The sequence below is a fragment of the Taudactylus pleione genome, unplaced genomic scaffold, assembly GCF_031769625.1.
Source record: "Taudactylus pleione unplaced genomic scaffold, aTauple2 ptg000604l, whole genome shotgun sequence".
Taxonomy (NCBI): domain Eukaryota; kingdom Metazoa; phylum Chordata; class Amphibia; order Anura; family Myobatrachidae; genus Taudactylus; species Taudactylus pleione.
In genome coordinates, this window is record NW_028285006.1 from 810,154 (window position 1) to 832,427 (window position 22,274).

The window sequence follows — 22,274 nt, forward strand, 5'->3', positions numbered from 1 at the left end:
GGATTTTTACAAGGCCCGCCCCTATTGATTGCATCAAGGGGTTTGTGCACTGCATATTGCATGGTGCTGTGTGTTATGTTGTTGTAGAGTAGATGGTTACAGTCCCCTATTTATGGCGCATGGCTGCAGGATACTGGTTTAATGCAGCTGCTTTTTTATTACAGAGCAAGTAGAACAGTTATTCGCTGCCTGCACACAGACCTTGGGCTTGGAAAGCACTGACCTTGGCCAGCTATTTCTGCACATTCTTGCATTTTGCTTTTTTTTATTATTTGCACTTGGTTGCTTTTATCCGCCGTCACCATGTGCTCCAAGCTGTGGCTCTTAACAGACAGAAATATCCTGGAAGATTACCCACAGATGTGTATCTTGGAGGCTCTGAGGCAGCGTTGCAGTGATCGGGAGGTGTGCTTCACTTTGGTGCTAATGGATCAGATTGCCCTCACTGTCATTGATGGCAAGCTGGGTAAGATATATAAGTTTTATCTGTACAGCAGTGGGGTATCTCCCTTCTAGACCCTTGAGACCATGCAGGAGAGGACATCTTGGCACAGAGGTGAACTCTTCAAAAATGTCTGTTTGCAACTAAATAGGTCTTTACCCTGCAAACTGGAGCAAAAAATCATTTAATACAAAGTCAGCCTGCAAGTCAGCTGACTAAGACATGCATAAATCCAACTGTTATGATCAGTGTTAACTTTGTAAAAAAAAAAAAAAAAGAGTGCTGCTGGCCATGAGGTTCTTCAGCAACCACTAATTTTGCTGCATTGACTGATACTGATTTACTATACTTTACTAGACTCTCTCAGGTCAGCAATAATTGAATATGTTGTATGTTTATTATGTAGTTAGATTTTTTTTAAATCTATTTCTAAAGCTGCATACACACTGGAGGATGTGTGTATGTATTGAGCAGCAGCGGAGGGGGTGCCGGTATCGATAAGTGCCAACACACTTGCCAGCAATGACAGCGCTTGCGCGGGGGGGAAGCAGGGCCATGCAGCATGGCATCGTTAACTATATCCACATATTGAGCTGCATGTACAGACGACTGGGGATATAGCTAGCGACCCGCGGGAGCACACAGCGTTCATCACTTAGTGCATACACTCTGGACAATTTGAATGATATATCGTTCAAAGATGAAGTTATCATTCAAATCATTCAGAAATATCGTCCAGTGTGTATGCGCCTTAAGAGTGTATACTCTTTAGAAGTTATCTTTTACATATTATGATGTTTTGTATTCAGTCAAAAGTAAACTAGTTTTGACAGCCAACGCAAAAAAAAAAAATGCAAAGGCAAAAATTGCCAGAAAACCTCTATTTTCAAACAAGGCTACAAATCAATAACCCAATTTCTCATAGTGCTTCGAGTGTAAATTGCATGAAATAAAAACACTAGAGTTGCCTGTGGACGGAGAGATTGCACAAACTACGTGCTCGTTGAGGCATCTGTCCGGCCAGAACATAAGAAAAGGCACATTATGTATTTAATTGTCACTAACAATTAAGGGTCCAAAACAATTAATACAAATTTTTATGGGGCACAAATATTTATTTATTTGGGGTGTGGAATTAATAATACATTTTAAAACTTTATATTAAATGGATAATATTATTTCTAAATAAAATCATTGGGGGCAATAATACTTTTATAATACTCCCACCTCTCCACCCTTTCAACATACCTGTTGCTGGGTCTGATTATAGTCTATCTGGACTGTTGTCACAGTGATGCTCCTGGTCTTCTCTGTCCTATTGCAGCAGCTAATGAGAGCCTGTGTGTTGTTTTTAGCAACTGCAGAACAACCGGGAAACCGGGTCTAAAGCTGGGTACACACTAGGACAATGGATTGCCCAGCTGGCCGATTTGCCGTCTTATCTGATGATTGATAAGTGCATACACACTTAGCAATCATCGGCACGATGTGTTGTGGCTGACATCATAACTGGGAGGGCATTTACATGTGCCCGCCCAGTTGTGATGTCAGTCACCTGCGGCCTCTGCAGCAGGTGTACGGGCGGGAGGCTGACCTCCCATACATACAGCACCATGTGCTGATATATCTGCAGATATATATCGGCCATCGGATGTGCTGCACAGCCGACGCGATATGTCTCTCACCGGTGGCGCTCACAGACATATCGCTGGTACACACCGGCTGATGCACCTACGCTATATATCGCCCGTTCCAGAGTGTAACCAGCCTAAGCCAAGACTGTTGTTCCTGCCTTGTGTGGACTGGGGGCAGAACGACCGAGAAGAGGGGGAAGTGGGGGCGGTAACACAGAGGAAAAAAGAGGGCATCACCACAGAAGAAGAGGAGGGTGGGACCACCAGGGTGGAGTTGGCAGCAGCACTGGTGGAGCAGGAGGCAGGGGCTGTGCAGTGGCATAATTACAGAGTATGCAGTTGCTATGGGGCCCGCCACTTGGGGGTGGGGGGGGGGGCGAGTTCCAACAAGCAATCTGTACTTTTTTTTCATTTTTTTAAATAAAGATTAGGTCAGTATAATTTTTATTATTTTAATAAAAGTTTTATTTAATCCTCTGGGTCTCACCGGGAGTCCCGTACTGAGGAGAGCCAGAGCCGCTAGCGGCAAGATCTCAAAGACTCGCGAGATGATGACGTCATGATGAAGCAGTGCAGAAGCCCGGGTTGGCCAAACCATACACCGGACACACACTCACTTTTGCTGACGCCGGTGAGTACAACCCACACCCTCTCTCCCCCAGTGCCAGCCTGATGGTGCGTACACACTAGACGATATGCTCCCTGAGCGATATCATCTACTGTGTCCCTGGCAGGCTGTGCTCAATGTCGTTCATGACATTCAACACACCCGCTGAACGATATCATTAACGATATCGTTCAGCGCCGGGCTCTCTTCCCCCCATTCCCCAACATGCAGCAACCTGACGACATCGTCAGGTTGGCCTGCATGTTAACCCGATGAACGATGATGACGAACGACCCGCGGGAGCGCGCGTCGTCATTATCGTTCATCATTTTTGTGATAAAAATGGACGATAAAGTGGACGAGTGAACGATAACGATATCGTTATCATTCAGTCGTCTACTTTAATCGCCCAGTGTGTACCCACCATTAGTCCCGACCCTAACATAGTCTCCCCGCTCCTGCAGGCAGAACTCAGACAGTCACAGACAGACACACTCCCGAATCCCGCTGCTGACGCTGAATACACCCAGGCCCGCCACTTCCTCCCCCCACTGCCGGCCAGATCGTCCCCAACGTGAAGGGAGTGAGGTGCTACAGGGTGAGTGGAGTGAGTGATGCACACATATATACCTTTATATATATGTATACACTCTGGTTGAGACCTGAGTTGGGGGGCCCCTTTTAAATTTTGCTATGCAAAATTCCAGTTACGCCCCTGGGGCTGTGTATTATAGGAATAGGCTGTGCAGCCCCTGCACTCGGGCGCCGAGAGGGGGGGGGAGGGCACAGTTTACCCGGGCCCGGGCTTCCAGAGAGGCCCGGCGCCGCCCCCCCCCTCACTTCCTCCCTCCCTCTGCAGCAGCCCAGCACACAGCGTGTGCTGGGCTGCAGCGGGAGATTGCTTGCGGCTGCTAAGTAGCAGCCACAGCAATCTCCTATGCCTGAAGGGGGGAGCGATCACACTGATCGCGCCCCCCACTGGCTTTGCGCCGGGCTGAGGGGCTCACAGCGCCCCCTCCCCGGCGCAAAACTCTTAGGCCCTGATTCAGAGCCGGACGCAAGTGGCTGCTCGTTCGCTCCGAGCGATGTTTGCCCAACTGCGCATGCGTACGGATTGTTATACGCATGCGCGAACCACTCAGTGCGGCCGAAATTCATGTGCTCGCAAAATAACGAATGCCTGATAATTTGAGTGACAGAAAGAGGGGTATGTGGGTGGTAACAGGGGAAGGTGCTTGAAAACGGGGCGTGGAGATCAGAACGCAGGCGTGCTTAAAGGTCAAAACGGGCGTTTTATGGGTGTGCATATTTAAAACAGCAGCGTCATTGACCACGTCACTGGGTTCTTTTATAGCCAGAACTGCTCGCAAAATTGTGGTAGCAAAAACCAACCACAAGAATAGCGAGCAGTTCATACCCTGGTCGATGTACTCAATTAATCTAATAAATAGCGGACATGACGTAGGATGCGAGCGGCCAGGGGGCGTATTTTTCCAAAAAACGAACGCAAGTTTTGTTCGCTCGTTCAGACCTAGAGGCGTGAACAGACCGCAAACAGCGAACGGTTCATTTGAATAGCCACCCCTTGTTTTAGAACGAACGACCGCAAATAGCGAGTGGCTCTGAATGAAGGCCTTAATTTTTTTTCAAGGGAGCGTGACCACGCCTTCTGAAATTAGGCCACACCCCCTCTTTACCGGGGCCCCGCGTGGCTCTCTACGCCCCTGCCTGCACTGCACGGAGGAGGTGTAATGTGTGGTCTTTTAAACTGACTGTCTACCCCTCCCTTGCTCCTCCATCCTAGATCAGACGTGCGCCCCTCTCAAATGTTTGGGGGGCTGGCGAGACTACCCCTTGCCCCCCATTCTGGCACCCCTGGTTGACATTGACACAGATATATTACAAATTTTTATGTAAACCCAGACAGTAATTGTGCAATACATCATAGCTTAGTTAATTACGCTTGTAATCTCACAGGCAACTAAGGCTGGGATGTACTAAAGGGGAAAATTATTATTATTATTATTACCAGTTATTTATATAGCGCACACATATTCCACAGCGCTGTACAGAGAATATCTTACCATTCACATCAGTCCCTGCCCCAGTGGAGCTTACAATCTATATTCCCTACCACATGCTCACAAACATACACAGTATGGTCAATTTTGTTGGGAGCCAATTAACCTACCAGTATATTTTTGGAGTGTGGGAGGAAACCGGAGTACCCGGAGGAAACCCACGCAAGCACAGGGAGAATATACAAACTCCACACAGTTAGGGCCATAGTGGGAATCAAACCCATGACCTCAGTGCTGTGAGGCAGTAACGCTAACCATTACACCATCTGCGGTAAACCCCCCCCGAAAACATAGCTTTCAGGGTTTACTTCATACCCCATATGTACAAAGCGCATACCGGTGCCTCATCCCAGTGGGTAACGCCATCTTCAGGTGGTGTTACCCAATAGAGGCCTATGGGGTTCTTACCGGAATGCTCCCACTGAGAGGGATCCAATCAGATCCCTCCCATCACTTTTTTTGCAATGTTTTGAATGTTATCGCAATTTTTTCGGTCACTTCAATTAGATCCCGTTATTTTTGCCCAAAAAGTGCAGCGACCACGAAAACGGGATAGTTATCGCAGATGTTTTTTCGAACCTTGCTGAGGTCTCGAAAGAAAATCCCAGATAATAGTTATTGCTGGACTGACTTCGGGTTAATTGGATAGCCCCAGGGGATCAATTAGCGTGCACTAATTTACTGCGGCTAATTCAATCTCCCCCTTAGACTAATTAGTATTTGCTCTCCTCCCTAGTTTTGCCAGTCTAACTGGAGTAGTCCAGCAAACCCTATGAAGGATAAACTTCTGAATTTGTTGGAATCTTGCTGACGCAGCGGCTTACTCAAAACAATAGACCAAACCCCATCCCTCAGTATACCCAATTTAGATTCCCATGTATCACAGAGGCTTCATAATGAGTCACTAGCCTCTCCACCCAACAAACAGGAGAACACTTTAGAGACAAATTTATGGGCAGTCAGAGAATGGAGGATCTATCTCAAAGGGGAAATGTAAAATTGCAGAGCTGTACCTGCAATTCAGTTACTCATTGCATGTCGCATTTGAAGATAGCGATAAAAAATAATAATTGGTAGGCCATGTGTTGGAATGGTATTGCAATCCCGGAGGCTGTTTAGCCGCCAGTTCAAATGCCGACAGCGGATGCCTGACAGGATGAAGATCCTGACTGGGGCAGGTAAGTACCCTAACCTCCCCCCTAGTGCCTAACTCTAACCTCCCCCCGGGGGTGCCTAATCCTAACCCCCTCTTACCGCTCCCTAAACCTAACCCTCCGGGGGCTGCCTAACCGTAATCTCTCACTGGGGGTGCCTAACCCTCCCCCCCCAGGAGTGCCTAACCCCAATCCCCCCCCCAAACCTAACCCAAACTCCGCTAGACTCCCTAATCCTAACCCCCCCCTTTTTACCCTTCTAGTACTCAGTGGGACTCAGGGCCCAAGGGCCTGATTCAGCATGCACTGCTGATAGCAGATACCCGATTATCGAGAATCTGCACATGCGTAGGACCCGTACTGCTTGATTGACAGTCTGCTGCCATTTCTGGGCAGGGAGTGAGCATTGACGACCTCCTTTTCCCAAAACAGAGGAGTGTCGCCACCGTTGGGGGAAATTGAAGAGGCCAGGATCTCCAGTCAGCTGACGGAGATTCTCTGGCCTCTTTTGTGCTTATGCGGTGGTCGGCTTGAGTGACCCCATGGTCACTCAGCCGGACGATGGTAACACAGATTATCCATTTTTGGACGCAGCTCGGATCAGTAATGCAAGTATTACCATATTAGTGCTATTGCAGCTGTTACCATGTTAGCAGCTGCGATAGCAAATCCGTCCGCTGCTGAATCAGGTCCTCAGTACCGTCACCTTTTTTATATAGTTTTTTTATCATTTTGAATAGTTACAAAAATCGGAAGAATGCGATGAAATCATGTACGGATGTGTTCTCATACAGCTAGCCTCAATACGCCAGCGTGACTTTCCTGGCATGAGTGAGCCACCAGGTATTGTACAACTGCTAGTGTCGGGCGTCTTTTTTTGCTGAAATGCATCTAATTCGCAATGCAATGTGACTAGAACGCACCAGCAGACAGTGCTGTTTAATTTGATATGTGACACTTGTATATTTGTGCGCACCTGAATTTGTATATGAAGCACAACGGAACTTGGTAAAAAGCTGTGGCCGCTACATTGTAGCACTTCGTATGCAGATTCAGAGACTGAGTTGCACACAGATGTCACATATCATATTAATTAGCACAGTCTGCTGGTGAGTTGTAGTCGCATCACATTGCGACTTAGATACATTTTCATAAAAAAAAAAAAGGAGGCCCGGTGCTAGAAAAATCTCACGGGACCTGGCACCCTGAGAGGGGCTTTATGGCGCAGCAAACGTGTCAGGACACATCTGTAAGGAACAAATAAAATAAGTGTCTTGTCCAGAATTTTGAAGCTACAATAAGTCATGTAAATTAAGGTGAGTACCAGCATCTTTTGCACTTAGCCTGCATATTGTACAAGTACCAACACAATGACATTCAAAAGACAGTCATTGGGCTCAATTTAATTTTAATTCAACGCGAATTGAATAGCGCCGGGAAGGAGCTCTCGGTGCTATTCAATTCAGCACGCTGTTAAGTCCAACTGAAGGATTTCTTATTGCACCCCTCCGGGGGTGCGAGCAGAAATCCGACAAAATTGCTGATGCGATGCTGTTTTCTGCCCTAAGCGCATCAGAAACAGCATCGCGCTGGGCACTTATGTCGGAGAATGTCGGTTCACACGACTGAACACCATGTTCAAGGCACGTGAATGGGCATTCTCTGACATGGCAGCGTGCTGAATTCAATTATTATTATTCAATTCGCATTAAATTGAGCAGTGTTATTGACTCCATCATTCCATTTTTCATGCATTTCTTACATATGTTTTCCAGGATATGTATAATGCCATCCAGAAGCATATACAAAATATATTCTGTACATAATAACTGTATTACCAAACATATTAGTCGCACATATACAATAACTAATTTTATGTTTTTCTTTCTGTTAAAATTGCAAAGAAGATTAGGTTAGAACCAACATTTAGCTTGCACTTAACTGAAACTACATTATATCTACTTATCAACATGCTAAAGCAATTATCACAGTGATTTAGAAATAGTCCATTGTGAGGAGTGTTTATAATACAATCATTCTCTTTGGCAGTGTTCTTAGCTGCAGCTCAGAGCGCCTCGGCATGCATCTAGATTTTCCTAGTTGGATATAAATTTGTGGCAGATTGAAATGCCTTATTAGAAAATTCTTGGGGTTGTCAAGGAGCAAGGACAGATAACATTTAACATTAATATTTATCAAAGACTGGTGGTCTCATTCAGCCCCGGTCGCAAGCGCTGAGCGCTCGCAACCGTGTTGATGTTAAGGCCCTGCGCACACGCAGCGGCCGCACTGCGCGTGCGCAAGCGTCGGAGCGAGAGAGAAACTCTCTCGCTCCGAAGCTCACAATAAAAGTGCCAGCTGTCAATGTTGATCGACAGCTCGGCCCGTTTTGTAGGAGGGGCTGGGGGGTGGTTTCACAAACGGAGGCGTTCCTTAAGGAACGCCTGCCGTTTTGTGGGCGGCCACACTGGCATCAGCAGTGATGTCAGTGGGGAGCTTCCTGCTCGATCAGAGCAGGAAGCTCCCTGGGGCTTGCGGTTGCCGAGACCCAACCTTAGGGTCTCGTCGCAAGCCCCGATGGTCGCGATGGTCTTGATCACCCTGGTCGGTCGCTAAGCTGTGGGTGGTAACCCACAGCTTAGCTAGCGACCAGGAGGCCGCACTTAAAAAAATCAAGCAGCCGCCCTCATTCAGAGAGCGATCACTTCTTGCGACCACCTCTGAATGAGGGCCTGTGTGTTACTGAGTTGAAAAACATACCTGAAATAAGTAATGGGTTTATAGTTTATTAAATATGTCCGTTATTCTTTCATCACCCCTTTGTACCAAGTGGATGACATAAGTGTCTCACATGCTTACAAACTTGCTCTTCAGAAACTCACTATTGATTGGTGAATTCCACCCAGAGACAGGAAAAGTTATATCACAGCAGCTTAATGGACTGCAGTCACCACTTTTTGATTTGGGACATAAAGATGTGAGATGAGCTTCAGCTGTCTAATGGCGTAGGAAGGTGATACTTTACTTTTAACAGAGTGGAGTGGCATGTCATATTAAGATTGGACAATGTGATTTACCGTGGTTCATATCTGTAAATAGTCCTTTAAGAGATACTGTTGCAACAAGGATCTTACAACATTGCCAATGTTCTGGTTGTAGAGCTGTCACATCTAAGTTAATTATGAATGAAGAATAAAATGGTTGTAGGAGCTTTCTTTTATTTAGAGATGTATTTGCCAATACAATCTTCCTGTAGCAGATTGACAGAAGCCTCATGCCAGCATAAAAAGCAGATCTTCCTGGTGAAATCACCTATACACTTACACTTACCTTCCAACGGTTTCTCTTTTGGAGATGGAAATTCAAATGTATTCTGACACCCACAGCCCCTGTCTAAAGCGACAAGCGAAATTAAATTGCTGGGCTGGTGGACTCGAGTGCCGCAGGCAGGGGTTAAAGTGGGTCGGAACGGGGCGGAACAGCGTTCCATCACTTCTGTTTGGAGACTGAAACAGTTCTGTCTCCTCCGACCCACCTCAGCCAGGCTCCACAGGGACGCTCCATTTGCCGGGCACCTGCTGAGATTTTGTTACCAGCGGGCGCCTGGCTCCCTCCCCGCAGTGGCAGCTGGAGGCTGGAACTCACTCCTGAGCTCCGGCTCCCGCAGTTTGTAGTGCACTACGGGAGAGACGTCATGATGTCTCTCCCAAAGTTCAGAGGAGCAGTCAGGAGGACCGGAGGCAGCAGACGCAGGAGCGGGGCTTAAGGTAAGTATGGTTTGTCTTTTTGTGTGTAAGTGGCTTCACTCTAGGGGGCATAACTTCTGAGGGCACTACTACTGGGGGCATTACTCAGGGGACATTACTATTGGGGGTACTACTGTGGGGGGCATCACTCCTGGGGGCACTGCATAAGGGGCACCACTACTGCTGTGGGCATTATGTGTAAGGGGCACTACTGCTGTGGGCATTGTGTAAAGGGGGCACTGCTGTGTGTCATACATGAATAAGGGACACTACTTTGTGGTGTAATGTGAATCAAGATTGTGCTACTGTGTGGCGTAATTTGAATTGGGAATACTATTGTGTTGTCATGTCCCTTTCTTTTGAGACCACGCCCCTCCTTTTAAGAGCACGCCTACGGTGCGCGGTGTCCTTTTTAATTAATAAATAAAAAAACACTATACCAGTGCGAACAACGCTTTTAGTTTTGGCACTTACTTTGGCCAGATTTCTGCTGCCCACCTCAGGAGGGTGCGAGTAAAAATAATAGGTGCCTGTGGCACTTGCACCCTGCAGCACAACAATTTAAACAGTAAAAAAAAATTTAAATAAGGCGTGGGGCCCCCCTCTAAAAGCCCAATCAGCACCAGGCTCAGTGAGCCAGTCTTGGTTGTGGAAGTACAGGGGACAAAATAAGTAGGGGTCTCCCGTATTATACGCAACCAGCACCGGACTCTTTCTGGTGGGGTTGTAATGCCACAGCCATGGGACCCGCTTCACGGGGTCCCCCAGCCAAAGCATTATAACCCCATGCTAGTCAGCCCAGGCCGGGAATCCCTGGGGAAGTGGGGACCCCCCAATGAAGGTGTTCCCCCTCTCCAGGGCACCCCTGGCCTGATAGCCCGGGGCTATCCCCTGCACCCCTGGGTGGTGGGTGCCGGGCTGATTGTGTCAAAAAATAGACTAAATAATATTGTCCTTTACAGTATAACTAGAGGTTCCAGCAGGCCTCCCCTGCATGCTGGTACTTGAGGAACCAGAAGTACCAGCATGCGGGGTATTAAGAGCCAAATGGTGCTTCTATTATTTCACCTGCAAAAGAAATATTAAAAAACCGACAGGACACAGACACTGAATGTTTTATTATTTTATTACACATACACTCACTCATTCACTCACACACACTCACCTGCACTCACACTACATACTTATAATGTCCCTTGTGCCGGTCTGTCCCCTTCTCCAGTAACCTTTAGTAACTAAGTGGTTTTCAAAATTGAAGTCAGAACCACTCATTGGCTGAGAGAAGCGGATGCATTACATCCCCACTAGAAAGAGCCTGGTGCTGGTTGTGGATAATACGGGGGGACCCCTACTCATTTTGCTCCCTACATCTTTTCTCCCAGATTTTCACAACCAGGACCAGTTCAGATAAGTCCAGTGCTGATTGTGGTTTTAGGGGGGACTCCACGTAATTTTTTATTTTATTTTATCATTTTAATAGCTTTTTTTAAACACAAAAGCGTGCACAGATCTCACTGATCTGTGCACGCCTCTGTGTAACTCGCACCTGCTCAGGCTATACTCGCTAGCCTGAAGCAGGTCTATTTTATTTGCGAGTTTTAAGTAATATGTGCAAGTTAAAAACTTGAATTCTGTTACATTGGCCGTGTTGTATGTTTTCCATGGGAAAACATTTTGATGCGAGTTTTGGCAGTGCGAGTTGTAGTGCGAGTTGCAGTGAGAAACTTGCATGCTCTCGTACCCTATTACATAGGTTGAGTTCTAAAAATGTGCGAGTATACAGTAGCTGTATACTCGCACATTTAAAAAAAAACTGACCCTATTACATTTAGCCCTATGTGTTTAATTTAGAGTCTCTCTTTTCTGTTTAGGCTGCCTGATTTTGATTTTTGAATGTACTGTATTTAGTAGCAATGGTGGCCAAGCACATGCTTCAGCTGTTGTTGTAAATTGGACAAACAGCAGTGGTAGGCAAATGTTTAGATAATTATGTGCACTGAGAAAGGTGGCCCAGGGTGGGTTAATGTGGATGTTGTCATTTTTATCATTAATGGCTGTCAGCGGGAAGTGCACATGGGGCCAGCATGTTCCACCATGTGACTCTCACTGTTATTTGTTATTTTGTAGTTACCCATAGCATTTTTATAAGGTTTCATGCATTTTTTATTTTTGGTTATAGTTTTATGTTAATAAAGTATGTACATACAGGTATACAGGGCGTAACTATGGTAACTACTGTCGGAGTGCACCTAGCTCCACCACTCCTTTATCAGTAGTCCATCAGTAAGGTCCTAGAAGGTGGGCTGATGCTGCTCAGGCTAATAGTACAGACATATCAAGCACTCTACAGATGATTCAATAATTTTCTATTTGCCATAAATTTACCAAGTAATTTATGTCTCCTGGAGATTCAAATCAGAAAGCAACAAACATTACATGCCTTATAAAATGTGCTTACAGCCCCTTTTACCTGGGGAAAGTGTCCATGGATTCTTGTGACAAGGTGAAGAACAATAGCCCTGCTCTTTACTTAAATAACTAGGATGGCTTATGACCTTTATAAGTTGTTGTTCTAGTGGGAAGAATGTTTTAAACTCTGTGAAGCCTCTTTCTGGCTAACATGCATATTTATCACAATCCACAAATAAAATGCGGTTGTGATGCGATAATGTCGACTAAACTCGCATTGCAGTATTTGAAAATATCTCAAGAATGTTTTAAATTTGCATCATGGGACAGAGTTTGAGAGAAAAGCTCTGTCCCGGCAAAATATGTCAGCATCGGGCTTTTACAAAAGTGAAAGGGGCACACTCTGCACATGGCCAGTAAGGCAGTGCAAAGTGTGGAGACGAGCATGCAGCTTGTGTTGAATAGGACACTGGTTGCATGCATAAAGAAAATAGATGTTTGTTATAGTAAATAAACATGATTAAGAAGACTATATAAAACATTTTTAGTTTACCTGCACCCCGGGATCGGTGAGCTCCTTCTCTGACCCAGTTAGCTGATCTGTGCAGTCAGCTGGGACTTTCACTGCACCTCAGCTGAAAGCACAGATCAGCTGATCGGGTCACCAATCCCTGGGTGCAGCTATCTTAAAAAAAAATATATATAGTCTCCATAATCCTAATTGCATATAACATTTCATATATATGATTCACTAATTAATCAGCCTGGTAGTTATGCTCCTTGCAGGAGACATGTGTGAGTGGGTAAAATTGTAGTCACAATAAGCAGAGACAGTGACAGAGATGTGCTCTGCATCAGCACACTGGTGAGAAGCTGATGGCAGAGTAACTGGGTGCAAAGGGAGGGTCGGGCCCCAGAAGCAGCCGGAATCAGTAGCAGCCACAGTCCTCTATGCCCCAGTGACGTGCGGTCAGCTGAGGCAGAGCCTTTCCTGTCATACTTAGGTAAGCTCCACAGTTTTTACTATAACAATTATAAGAAAAATTTAAAGAAAATATTACAAATATCGTCTTTGTATTATTCTAATCATTTTTATAGTGAAGACTCTGGAGTAATAAGTGTATGACAGGTGAGGCACTGCCTCCCGTCTACCTTTTCCGCAGATCCCTAATTGAAACTCACCAAAATTTCCTGCACTATATACTACTGCACCTTTGTATAATGCCCACATGAACCCTCAGGTTTATACAGTGGGGCAAAAAAGTATTTGGCCAGCCACCGATTGTGCAGGTTGTTGCACTTTAAAAGATGAGAGAGGTCTGTAATTTCCATCATAGGTACACTTTAACTGTGAGAGATAGAATCAGAACAAAAAATTCCGGAAATCACATTGTATGATTTTTAAACAATATATTTGTATATTCTTGCGGAAAATAAATATTTGGACACCTACCAACCAGAAAGAAATCTGGCTTTCACAGACCTGTTACTTAATCTTTAGGAAGCTCATCTATCCTCCACTCGTTACCTGTATTAATGGCACCTGTTTGAACTGGTTAACTGTATAAAAGACACCTGTCCACAACCTCAAACAGTCAGACTGCAACCTCTCCACCATGGCCAAGACCAGAGAGCTGTCTAAGGACACCAGGGACAAAATTGTAGACCTGCACAAGGCTGGGATGAGCTACTCGACAATAGGCAAGCAGCTTGGTGAGAAGAGATCAACTGTTAGCGCAATTATAAAAAAATGGAACAAATACAAGATCACTGACAATCTCCCTCGACCAGGTGCTCCATGCAAGATCTCACCTCATGGGGTATCAATGATCTTGAGAACGGTGAGGGATCAGCCCAGAACTACACGGGGGGACCTGGTCAATGACCTCAAGAGAGCTGGGACCACAGTCACAAAGGTTACCATTAGTAACACACTACGTTGTCATGGATTCAAATCCTGCATCGCCCGAAAGGTCCCCCTGCTTAAGCCAGCACATGTCCAGGCCCGTCTAAAGTTTGCCCGTGACCATCTGGATGATCCAGAGGAGGACTGGGAGCATGTCATGTGGTCAGATGAGACCAAAATAGAACTTTTTGGTATAAACTCCACATGCCGTGTTTGGAGGGAGAAGAATGATGAGTGGCAAACCAAAAACACCATACCCACTGTGAAGCATGGGGGTGGAAGTATCATTCTTTGGGGATGCTTTTCTGCAAAGAGAGGACAACTGATCCGTATTACGGAGAGGATGAATGGGGCCATGTATCGTGACATTTTGGGGAAAAACCTCCTTCCCTCAGTAAGAGCATTGAAGATGCAACATGGCTGAGTCTTCCAGCATGACAATGACCCCAAACACCGCCCAGGCAACTAAGGAGTGGCTCCGTAAGAAGCATTTCAAGGTCCTGGATTGGCCTAGCCAGTCTCCAGACCTCAACCCAATAGAAAATCTGTGGAGGGAGTTGAAAGTCTGTGTTGCCCGGCGACAGCCCCAAAACAGGATACATCTAGAGAAGATCTGCATTGAAGAGTGGGCCAAAATACCTGCAGCAATGTGTGCAGACCTGGTCAAGAACTACATGAAACGTTTGACCTCTGTAATTGCTAAGTATTGAGTTAAACTTTTTGATTGTCCAAATATTTTTTTTCCGAAAGAATATACAAATAAATTGTTTAAAAATCATACAATGTGATTTCCGGAATTTTTTGTTCTGATTCTGCCTCTCACAGTTGAAGTATACTTATGATGGAAATTACAGACCTCTCTCATCTTTTAAAGTGCACAATCAGTGGCTGTCCAAATACTTTTTTGCCCCACTGTATATGTATCTGTAATTCTGGCTCGGATACTAGCCAGTGCCTCCCCCGCCATTTACCTCACCACACGTCCCTGCTTATGCCCTTCGGGTAATATATTAATCCATGAATGCAGCTCTGTTCGCTCATGCTACTGTGACTCCACTGAGGCTAGGCAATGGAAATTAGTGAGTGGTAATGGTAGGAAATAAGGGTTTCAGTATTGTATTGTATCTACTGGAGCCAAGGCTCAGTCACGCCAACATATTGCTGATTAGGAGCCATCCAACAGGTTTCTGCAGAGATTATTTTTTTTCATGCTTCCTTGATAAACCTTATTTATTTGCTTCAATCAAATTTGGATTTGAACCAGTTACTTTTTGCTAGTGTTCCCGTAAGGCTGTTTCAGTGGGGTGCGCGCCCTGCCTCATTTTAAAATGACAAAATGTGCCCTGTTCTTATGGTGGCACTCACTGTCACTCACTGTCCCCACCCGCAGGCCGAGGCTTCCTGCGGGTGGGAAAAGTTGCAGTTTAGCGCTCATGACTGGTGAATAGATGCATCTGTTCACAGTGAGGGGAGAGCCTGGTGGCAGCCCAGCATCTCCGTGAGTGCTGGGCATGACCCCTAGAGTTACAAAAAAAGGGAGGTGACATGAAGCCACATCCCTCCCAGAGTTACCACACACCTTTGCAGTAGCACTCCAAAGGCACACTGCCCACCCTAGAGTGAACTCTATATCCGTTTGGGACACTGACATGCCACACCCTTCCCCCCTTCTTTATGTTAAGCAGTGGTGGAGATTCAGGGGGGCAGAGTAGTCAGAGGCATGGAGGACTTGTGCTGGAAATCCTTTGGCTTTAGAGGTTTGCTGCTTTTAGAATAGGTGTTTAAGGAAAGTTTTTTTGCGTATTGATTAGACAATCTGAAGGTCAATATCAAACTACTGCAGAAGTTGGCCTTGTCCTCCTAGTACCCCTGTGTTAATAGATAAAGCCTGGCAAGACTTTAATGCTTTATGCTTCTGCAATGTCTTCAGCATTTAATCATTTACAATTTTGGGTTTTCTCTCCTAATATTATTATCATTATATGTATAAAGCACCAAAATATTACACCTCACTGTACATTAAGGGGATCATAATACAGACTAATTACGTACAATGAAATGGTGTGTACATATGACTGACTAAATAAGCTTATAGTGCAATCTAAGAGGTATGGGCAACAACTGGGACATGGAATAGTGGAATAACAAATATAGGATGCCTAAGCGAACAGTGCAATGACCGTTATTCTAAGGCCACAGGCAGAAATTGGTCTCTTTCACCATCCTCAGAGATGAGGTATTCTGGTGCGGCATTACTGTGAAGAGACAAAATACAAAAGGTATGATCTAATTCTGTACTCTCTTTGGGGCCTATTCATCATGGGGAGCCCATGATATTTGCCCCTTATAAGTAAGCATCAACCTTGCTGCGAGTAACAGGGGTGAATACAAAATCAGCAAAGCAATTCAACATTGTTCCGGTGGGAAGACTGCTGATCTGAAGGTCATCTTTCCCGCGATTCCTTGTGAAGGCTGAATCAGCAGTGCTAGTGCGTATGTGTGAACTTGGATTCATGCGTAGGCACAAAGAACCCAACATCTGGCACAAGAAGCCGTAGAGGGGCGGAGGGAAGGAGCGGGGTTTGGGAATCAGTGCCATCTGAAGATGGCAAGGTAACTGCTGCCAAGCTCCGAAAATGTTGTAATTTCTGAGCTTGATATAATTAGGTCCTCATACTATTGTATGGGACAGCAGGCTAGATCGGTACTGGAAGGTAAGCAGTTACCTTTATAATGAATGGCCCAGATATTTAATTTCTACAAAAGTTGGTGAACATTTTGCTTTTCACCTACTTTTGTAGAAAATAAGTGATGATGAATAGACTTCTTTGTGCCCTAACACACCAGGAAATTACTCTTTCATCTGGGAATAGGCAACCTACCTGAAACCTCTCCCTGCCTGGACAGTTTGTGCATCTTTACAGAAACCCCACATGTATGATGTCCATCCTCCTCCTGACACTATTTAGTGAAAGTTGGACAATTGTAGTATTTGTCCCTACTTACTTCATTGCAAAGTTCTATTAGGCTGGTATTCAGACTGTTTGCTTAGAAATTACTTGCAGTTGTTCTTCTCCGTTGCTCCCACTCGGGACCACTGACATCCATTGGCCACAGAACACCTAACAGTGTTTTGGGTGTTTTTTTTTTCTTTCTTCAAACTAGGTATATCTTTATTTTTGAAGTACAGATAAAAAAAACATAGAAATAGACAAGAAAATGAATCAGTAACAAAGTGTTGCAATAACAAACCACCACTTATATGACAAATAAAAACAAAACTCCCATTCAAATGCAGGAGAGGAGAGAAGACTGTTGCAGTAAGCATAAGAAATATACATGTAATTTGCAAACTAGGTCCCACTCAAATAAATATGTACAACACTGATATAAGTAGAAACCAAATCAAATAAAGAAAGCACACTGTGGAGATAATTAGAATAACATTTGGATAATAAAATTCTTCTATTAAATATAAACAAAAATAATAGTGCGAGTCGAAAGGGGGATTGAACTGTGCTCAAGTGTAATGGCGGGAGGCGTGTTCCAGTGTGCTGTGGTGGTGGTGAGTGTGATGGGGTAGATAAATGGGGGGGGGGGGGGTTGGGGAAGATGTTGGGTGGATGGTACGTGGGATGGTGTTGGTTTCTAGAATGTGTATGTGGGTGGGTGGGTGTGTGGATGTGTAATGGGTCGGTGGAGTGCTGCACCTTTGTGCGGGAGTACCGCGTGCTGCACTGGTTAGATTGGTGATAAGGTAAGGGTAAGGTGCCTTGGTGTTATGGTATGGTTAATGGGTGTGGTGAAGTGAAAAGGGAGGAGATGAGAATGGGGTGGGTGTGGGGGGGAGGGGAGGAGATGTAAAATGTATGGATGGATGAAATGAAAAAAGCCAGGCAGAAAGGGTTGGGGGCCAAATCTTTAATTGGAGAAGCCACAGTGCTGCTTCTTATGGGTCCCGGGCAGTGCGGGAGTGTGGGAGGAGTGAAACTCCGGGTGGGGAAGTTGGTGGAACCTTTCAGGGGGCTCCTTGATGTGCGGTTCAGTGACCAGCACGTATCCCCTGCTGGACCTGTGGTCTACAGTCTGTGGAGTCTCACTGAGTGGGTATTGGAGCTGGGTGAGTAGGGCACCGTCCCGCGTGGTGAGGGGATAGTCTCGGAGTACTTACCTACCAGTAGGATTTTTGGTAGGTGGCGTGTTGACGTTGCGGCCGTGTGGTAGGATGATGCTTGTAATGGTGGTAAGTTGCGAAAGTCAGTTGGAGCGCAGGTGGTGCTGCGGGCTGTGGGGCTGCTTGATGCTGGAGGTCACTGGACCTGTGGTGGCGGGCGACCGCTGTGCGGTGTTCGTGGTGGTTTGTTTGCTGGTGTGTGAGCAGCTGGGCCGGCTAAGCCGGAAGGGGGAACTGCTGGGAGTGCGACTCCTGTATTGCAATGCCGGGGGGGAACCACCTGTTGGATTGTGGTCTGCCCAAGTCTTTCGAGGAAGAGGTGCAGTCGTGGGGAGGCTAGTGTGGTCGTCACTGTAGGTGTGAACGGTGGCCAGCCGGAGTGCATGCTGGTGCTTGGTGGGGGGCGGCCGCGATCACCGGCGATCCCTGGTGGAGATGGGGAACGTCGGAGGATCAGGCCGGGTATCGTGATGCTGGTGTCTTCAGTGCGTATCGGCAGTGTGCTTCCTTCTTCAAGGAGGTTGTAAGTGTACAATGCTAGTGGAGGTATTAAATCCTCTACTTCCGGAAGTGGGTGTGTGGTCAGGTGATCTGTGGGGGGCCAATCATGAGGGGGATGGTGAATGGTAATAATGTGCTGCAGGTGTGTGTGGACGGGGAGTGGCTGCTGTAATGATGTGCTGCAGGTGTGTAGGGACGGGGAGTGACTGCTGTAATAATGTGCTGCAGGTGTGTAGGGCCGGGGAGAGGCTGCTGTAATAATGTGCTGCAGGTGTGTAGGGACGGGTGATGGCTGCAGTGTTGTGTGGGATAAAGTACGACCAAAGGGGATGGGGGCTTGGTGGGTGTATATGTAGATCGGCGTGTGTTAATGTGTTGGGTCATGTGCTGCACCAGCGGGTCGGGGTTCCCTGGTGAGTGACGTAACGTGATTGACGTGGGCGATTTGTGTGCAAGACTCAGACATAAACACATCCTTCAGCATACACGAAGTAGAGGACCCATCAGACACTGAACATTACGAAAATCTAGCCAGACAATCACCTAAGCAAGGGTGGGTCAACACATTCAGAGGAATCCCCAATCAGACAACCAGGCATGAAGACATCACTCAAACCAAGACACAACCCCCACCCCCACCGATATGTACACCCAGAAATACAGAAGAACAATGGGCACACCATTTTTTAGACCTGGAGGCAGGCAACCGCGCCTGCCTACAACCACCAACCATGAATATCCCAAACAGGACAAAAAGAAAATTAGACCAAAGCGACGAGGATGTAGAGGTGGACAAACTACCAAAACACAGACCATGACCAATCCCACACCGCCCTCTGCCACAGGCATTTTCAACCTCAGCAGCCACACACTGACACCGGACGAAAACTCACTCCTCAACAAAGGACTCAAATTTGCACATCACAATCACCTAAACAAATTAGAAACATACAGTTTCTGGATGTTAACAGATATATCCGGAAATTAACCCTCAAGAAATACTTCATGTTCAACCCAATCACCAAGGAACCCACCCAGAACCAATACAAACGCAAAACACTTAGACCCCCTTCCAACTTCTTCCCCAGCCACCTGAAAGGACATCTCGTACACACGTTTGAACATCTAGTAACAGAAGACATTAACAGACTCAACACCCTGAAAAAACAACACAACCATAACCTCACCTCAAAAGAAAAAAGCGCACGCAACAACCTAAAATCGGACAAAAACCTCATCATTAAACCAGCGGACAAAGGGGGGGCCATAGTCTTACTAGACAAAACCAACTACATCTTCGAATCACTACGCATCCTCCAATATAGAGACACATATGAGATACTCAAATCTGACCCGACACACAAATTCAGCCAAGCACTCAAACACATCTTACTTATGGGACTAGACAAAGGTATCATCACCAAACAGGAGTTCAACTTCATACACAATCCCAACCCCGTCATACCAGTCTTTCTCCTTCATCCACTAGGGGACACTGGAGCCTTAGTACATTGGGGGTATAGAAGTGGGTTAACCGGGAGCTGGCACCTTTAAAAAAATTGAATGGAAGCTAGCTCCTCCCCCTCTATACCCCCCTACAGGTCAGTCTAAAATTTGTGCCCTGGGAGCTGGACCTAAACTCCTTAGGGCTCTAAATAGAATCATCTTTCCTCTAGCAACATTACAAGCAGTGAGGACACAGACAGGCAGCTCACTGCCCCTGCCTGTCTGCGCCGTTGGAGCTGCTGGGGAGACCTCACTGCAGCTGCTTGCGGTGTGCGCTGAGGTCTCCTGCTACAGAGACCTCAGTCTCTGGGGAGCCCAAGACGCGCTGCATGCGGCGCACGTCGCTGGCTCCCACAGCAAAGCCCGCTGCCGGCAGCATAGGCAGCCGCAGGTTAGTGTGTCCTGGCTCCCTGGCTAGTAGGCGAACCAGGACGATCAGGTGGGTATACTCTGCAGCAATACCGCTAGCGCTGAGAGCGGGCACCATAGCGGGGGGCGGAGCCTAAGACATGCTTCTGCATGTTCCAGCAGCCCCAGCGCTTCTATAGAGAGGCTGGTGGCCATTTTATGCATGCTGCACGAGTTGACTGACTGGCTTCCCGGCTCTGTGACAAAATCAGGCCAGTACAGCTGTTCATCAGCATAAAAATAGCACTTTTTATTTAGCGCTGCAAAGGGTCATAGCATATCTCCCTCTATGCCCCTTTCCTTTTCTGCACAGTCTCTATATTAACTCTGTCCCTTCACGTGTGTGTGTGTGTGTGTGTGTGTGTGTGTGTGTGTGTGTGTGTGTGTGTGTGTGTGTGTGTGTGTGTGTGTGTGTGTGTGAGACAAGATATTGCCAGCATGTCTACCAAGGGTTCTAAGGCTGCACAAAAATCATCTCCTGCAAGAATTGTGCAGAGAAATTCACACAGGGACAGTCTAATGTTTCCCTACTGTTGGACAAGTGTGTTTCTCAGTCACAGACTGCTGACTCACCTATCCAGCCTATATGGTCTGATCAGTTGACATCTGTTATGTCTAATCTGTCGGCAGAGCTGGAAGCGGCTCGCAGGCAGGGAGGTGATCAGTTTCAGAACCAGATTGGGCTCGTTCATTAGCCAGATCTGTTGAGGGACTTACTAAGGTTATGTCCCAGGCCCTCCTGCAGCCTCATCTTATAATGTCCCTAATAAGAGACTGATTCAAAATCCCTTGCGGTGGGATGAATCAGAGGAGGAAGTAATGCAGGATCCAGAAGAGGGCGAGGTTGAAGAAGATGAGGTTCAAATTCTTCAAGAGCCAGAACCTGCTAGTCAGGGCGCAGAAGCATTACTGCAGTACACAAAGTTTTAGATGTGGAGGACTTAGACGTGACTGCTAGATTGTCTATTTTTAGTAAGAGACTTAAACAGGATGTCACTTTTCCAGCGTCAGAGGAGTTGGATGAAATCCTAACCTCAGCATGGAAACACCCAGACAAGAAGTTTCAAATTTCAAAGAAACTCTGATCTTATTATCCCTTTCCTCCAGAAAGTAGGAAATTATGTGAAACTCCTCCAGCAGTGGATCCCTCAGTGTCCCATCTTTCTGAAAAGACAGTACTCCCGGTACCTGGGGCTGTTTCACTAAAAGAATCCTCTGACAGTAAGCTGGAAAACACATTAAAGTATATATATACAGTTGCAGGGGTATCCCTGCATCCCGCGCTAGTTAGTTGTTGGGTAAATAAGGCTGTAGAAGCTTGGGCAACGCAGCTTGCAGAGGGCCTTAAGACCGGAACACAGACTGAATATCTCATTCAGCTGGCCGAACAGATTGCAGAATCAGCTTCTTTCCTTGGGGAAGCTTCTAAGGACATATGTGGTCTTTCGGCTAGGTCCTCGGCTTTAGCTATCTCAGCTAGAAGAGCTCTTTGGCTGCGTCAATGGCAAGCAGATGCGGAGTCCAAGAGAGCAGTAGAGCCTCTACGGAGTTTTATAGGTGGATCTCACAAGCTACAGGTGGTAAATCCACTTACCGGTACCTACCATCTGCTGCTCCTCCTCCTAGATGACCTACAGCAGGACCATCCTTTCGGTCCTTTCGTCCACCTGGAAGGTTTAGAGGTTGTTCCAGAGGAGCTCCGGCCT

General features: G+C 46.4%; 1 protein-coding gene across 1 annotated transcript in view; it reads left to right on the forward strand.

Annotated features, from left to right (window-relative positions):
- The first annotated feature begins 303 nt into the window (after positions 1 to 303).
- RIMKLA (ribosomal modification protein rimK like family member A) overlaps positions 304 to 22,274 on the forward strand; it is a 157,702-nt gene continuing 135,731 nt past the window's right edge. Inside the window, exon 1 of the mRNA XM_088453963.1 lies at positions 304 to 466. Within this exon, the coding sequence (XP_088310089.1) occupies positions 304 to 466 (163 nt within the window). The remainder of the gene's footprint in view (positions 467 to 22,274) is intronic.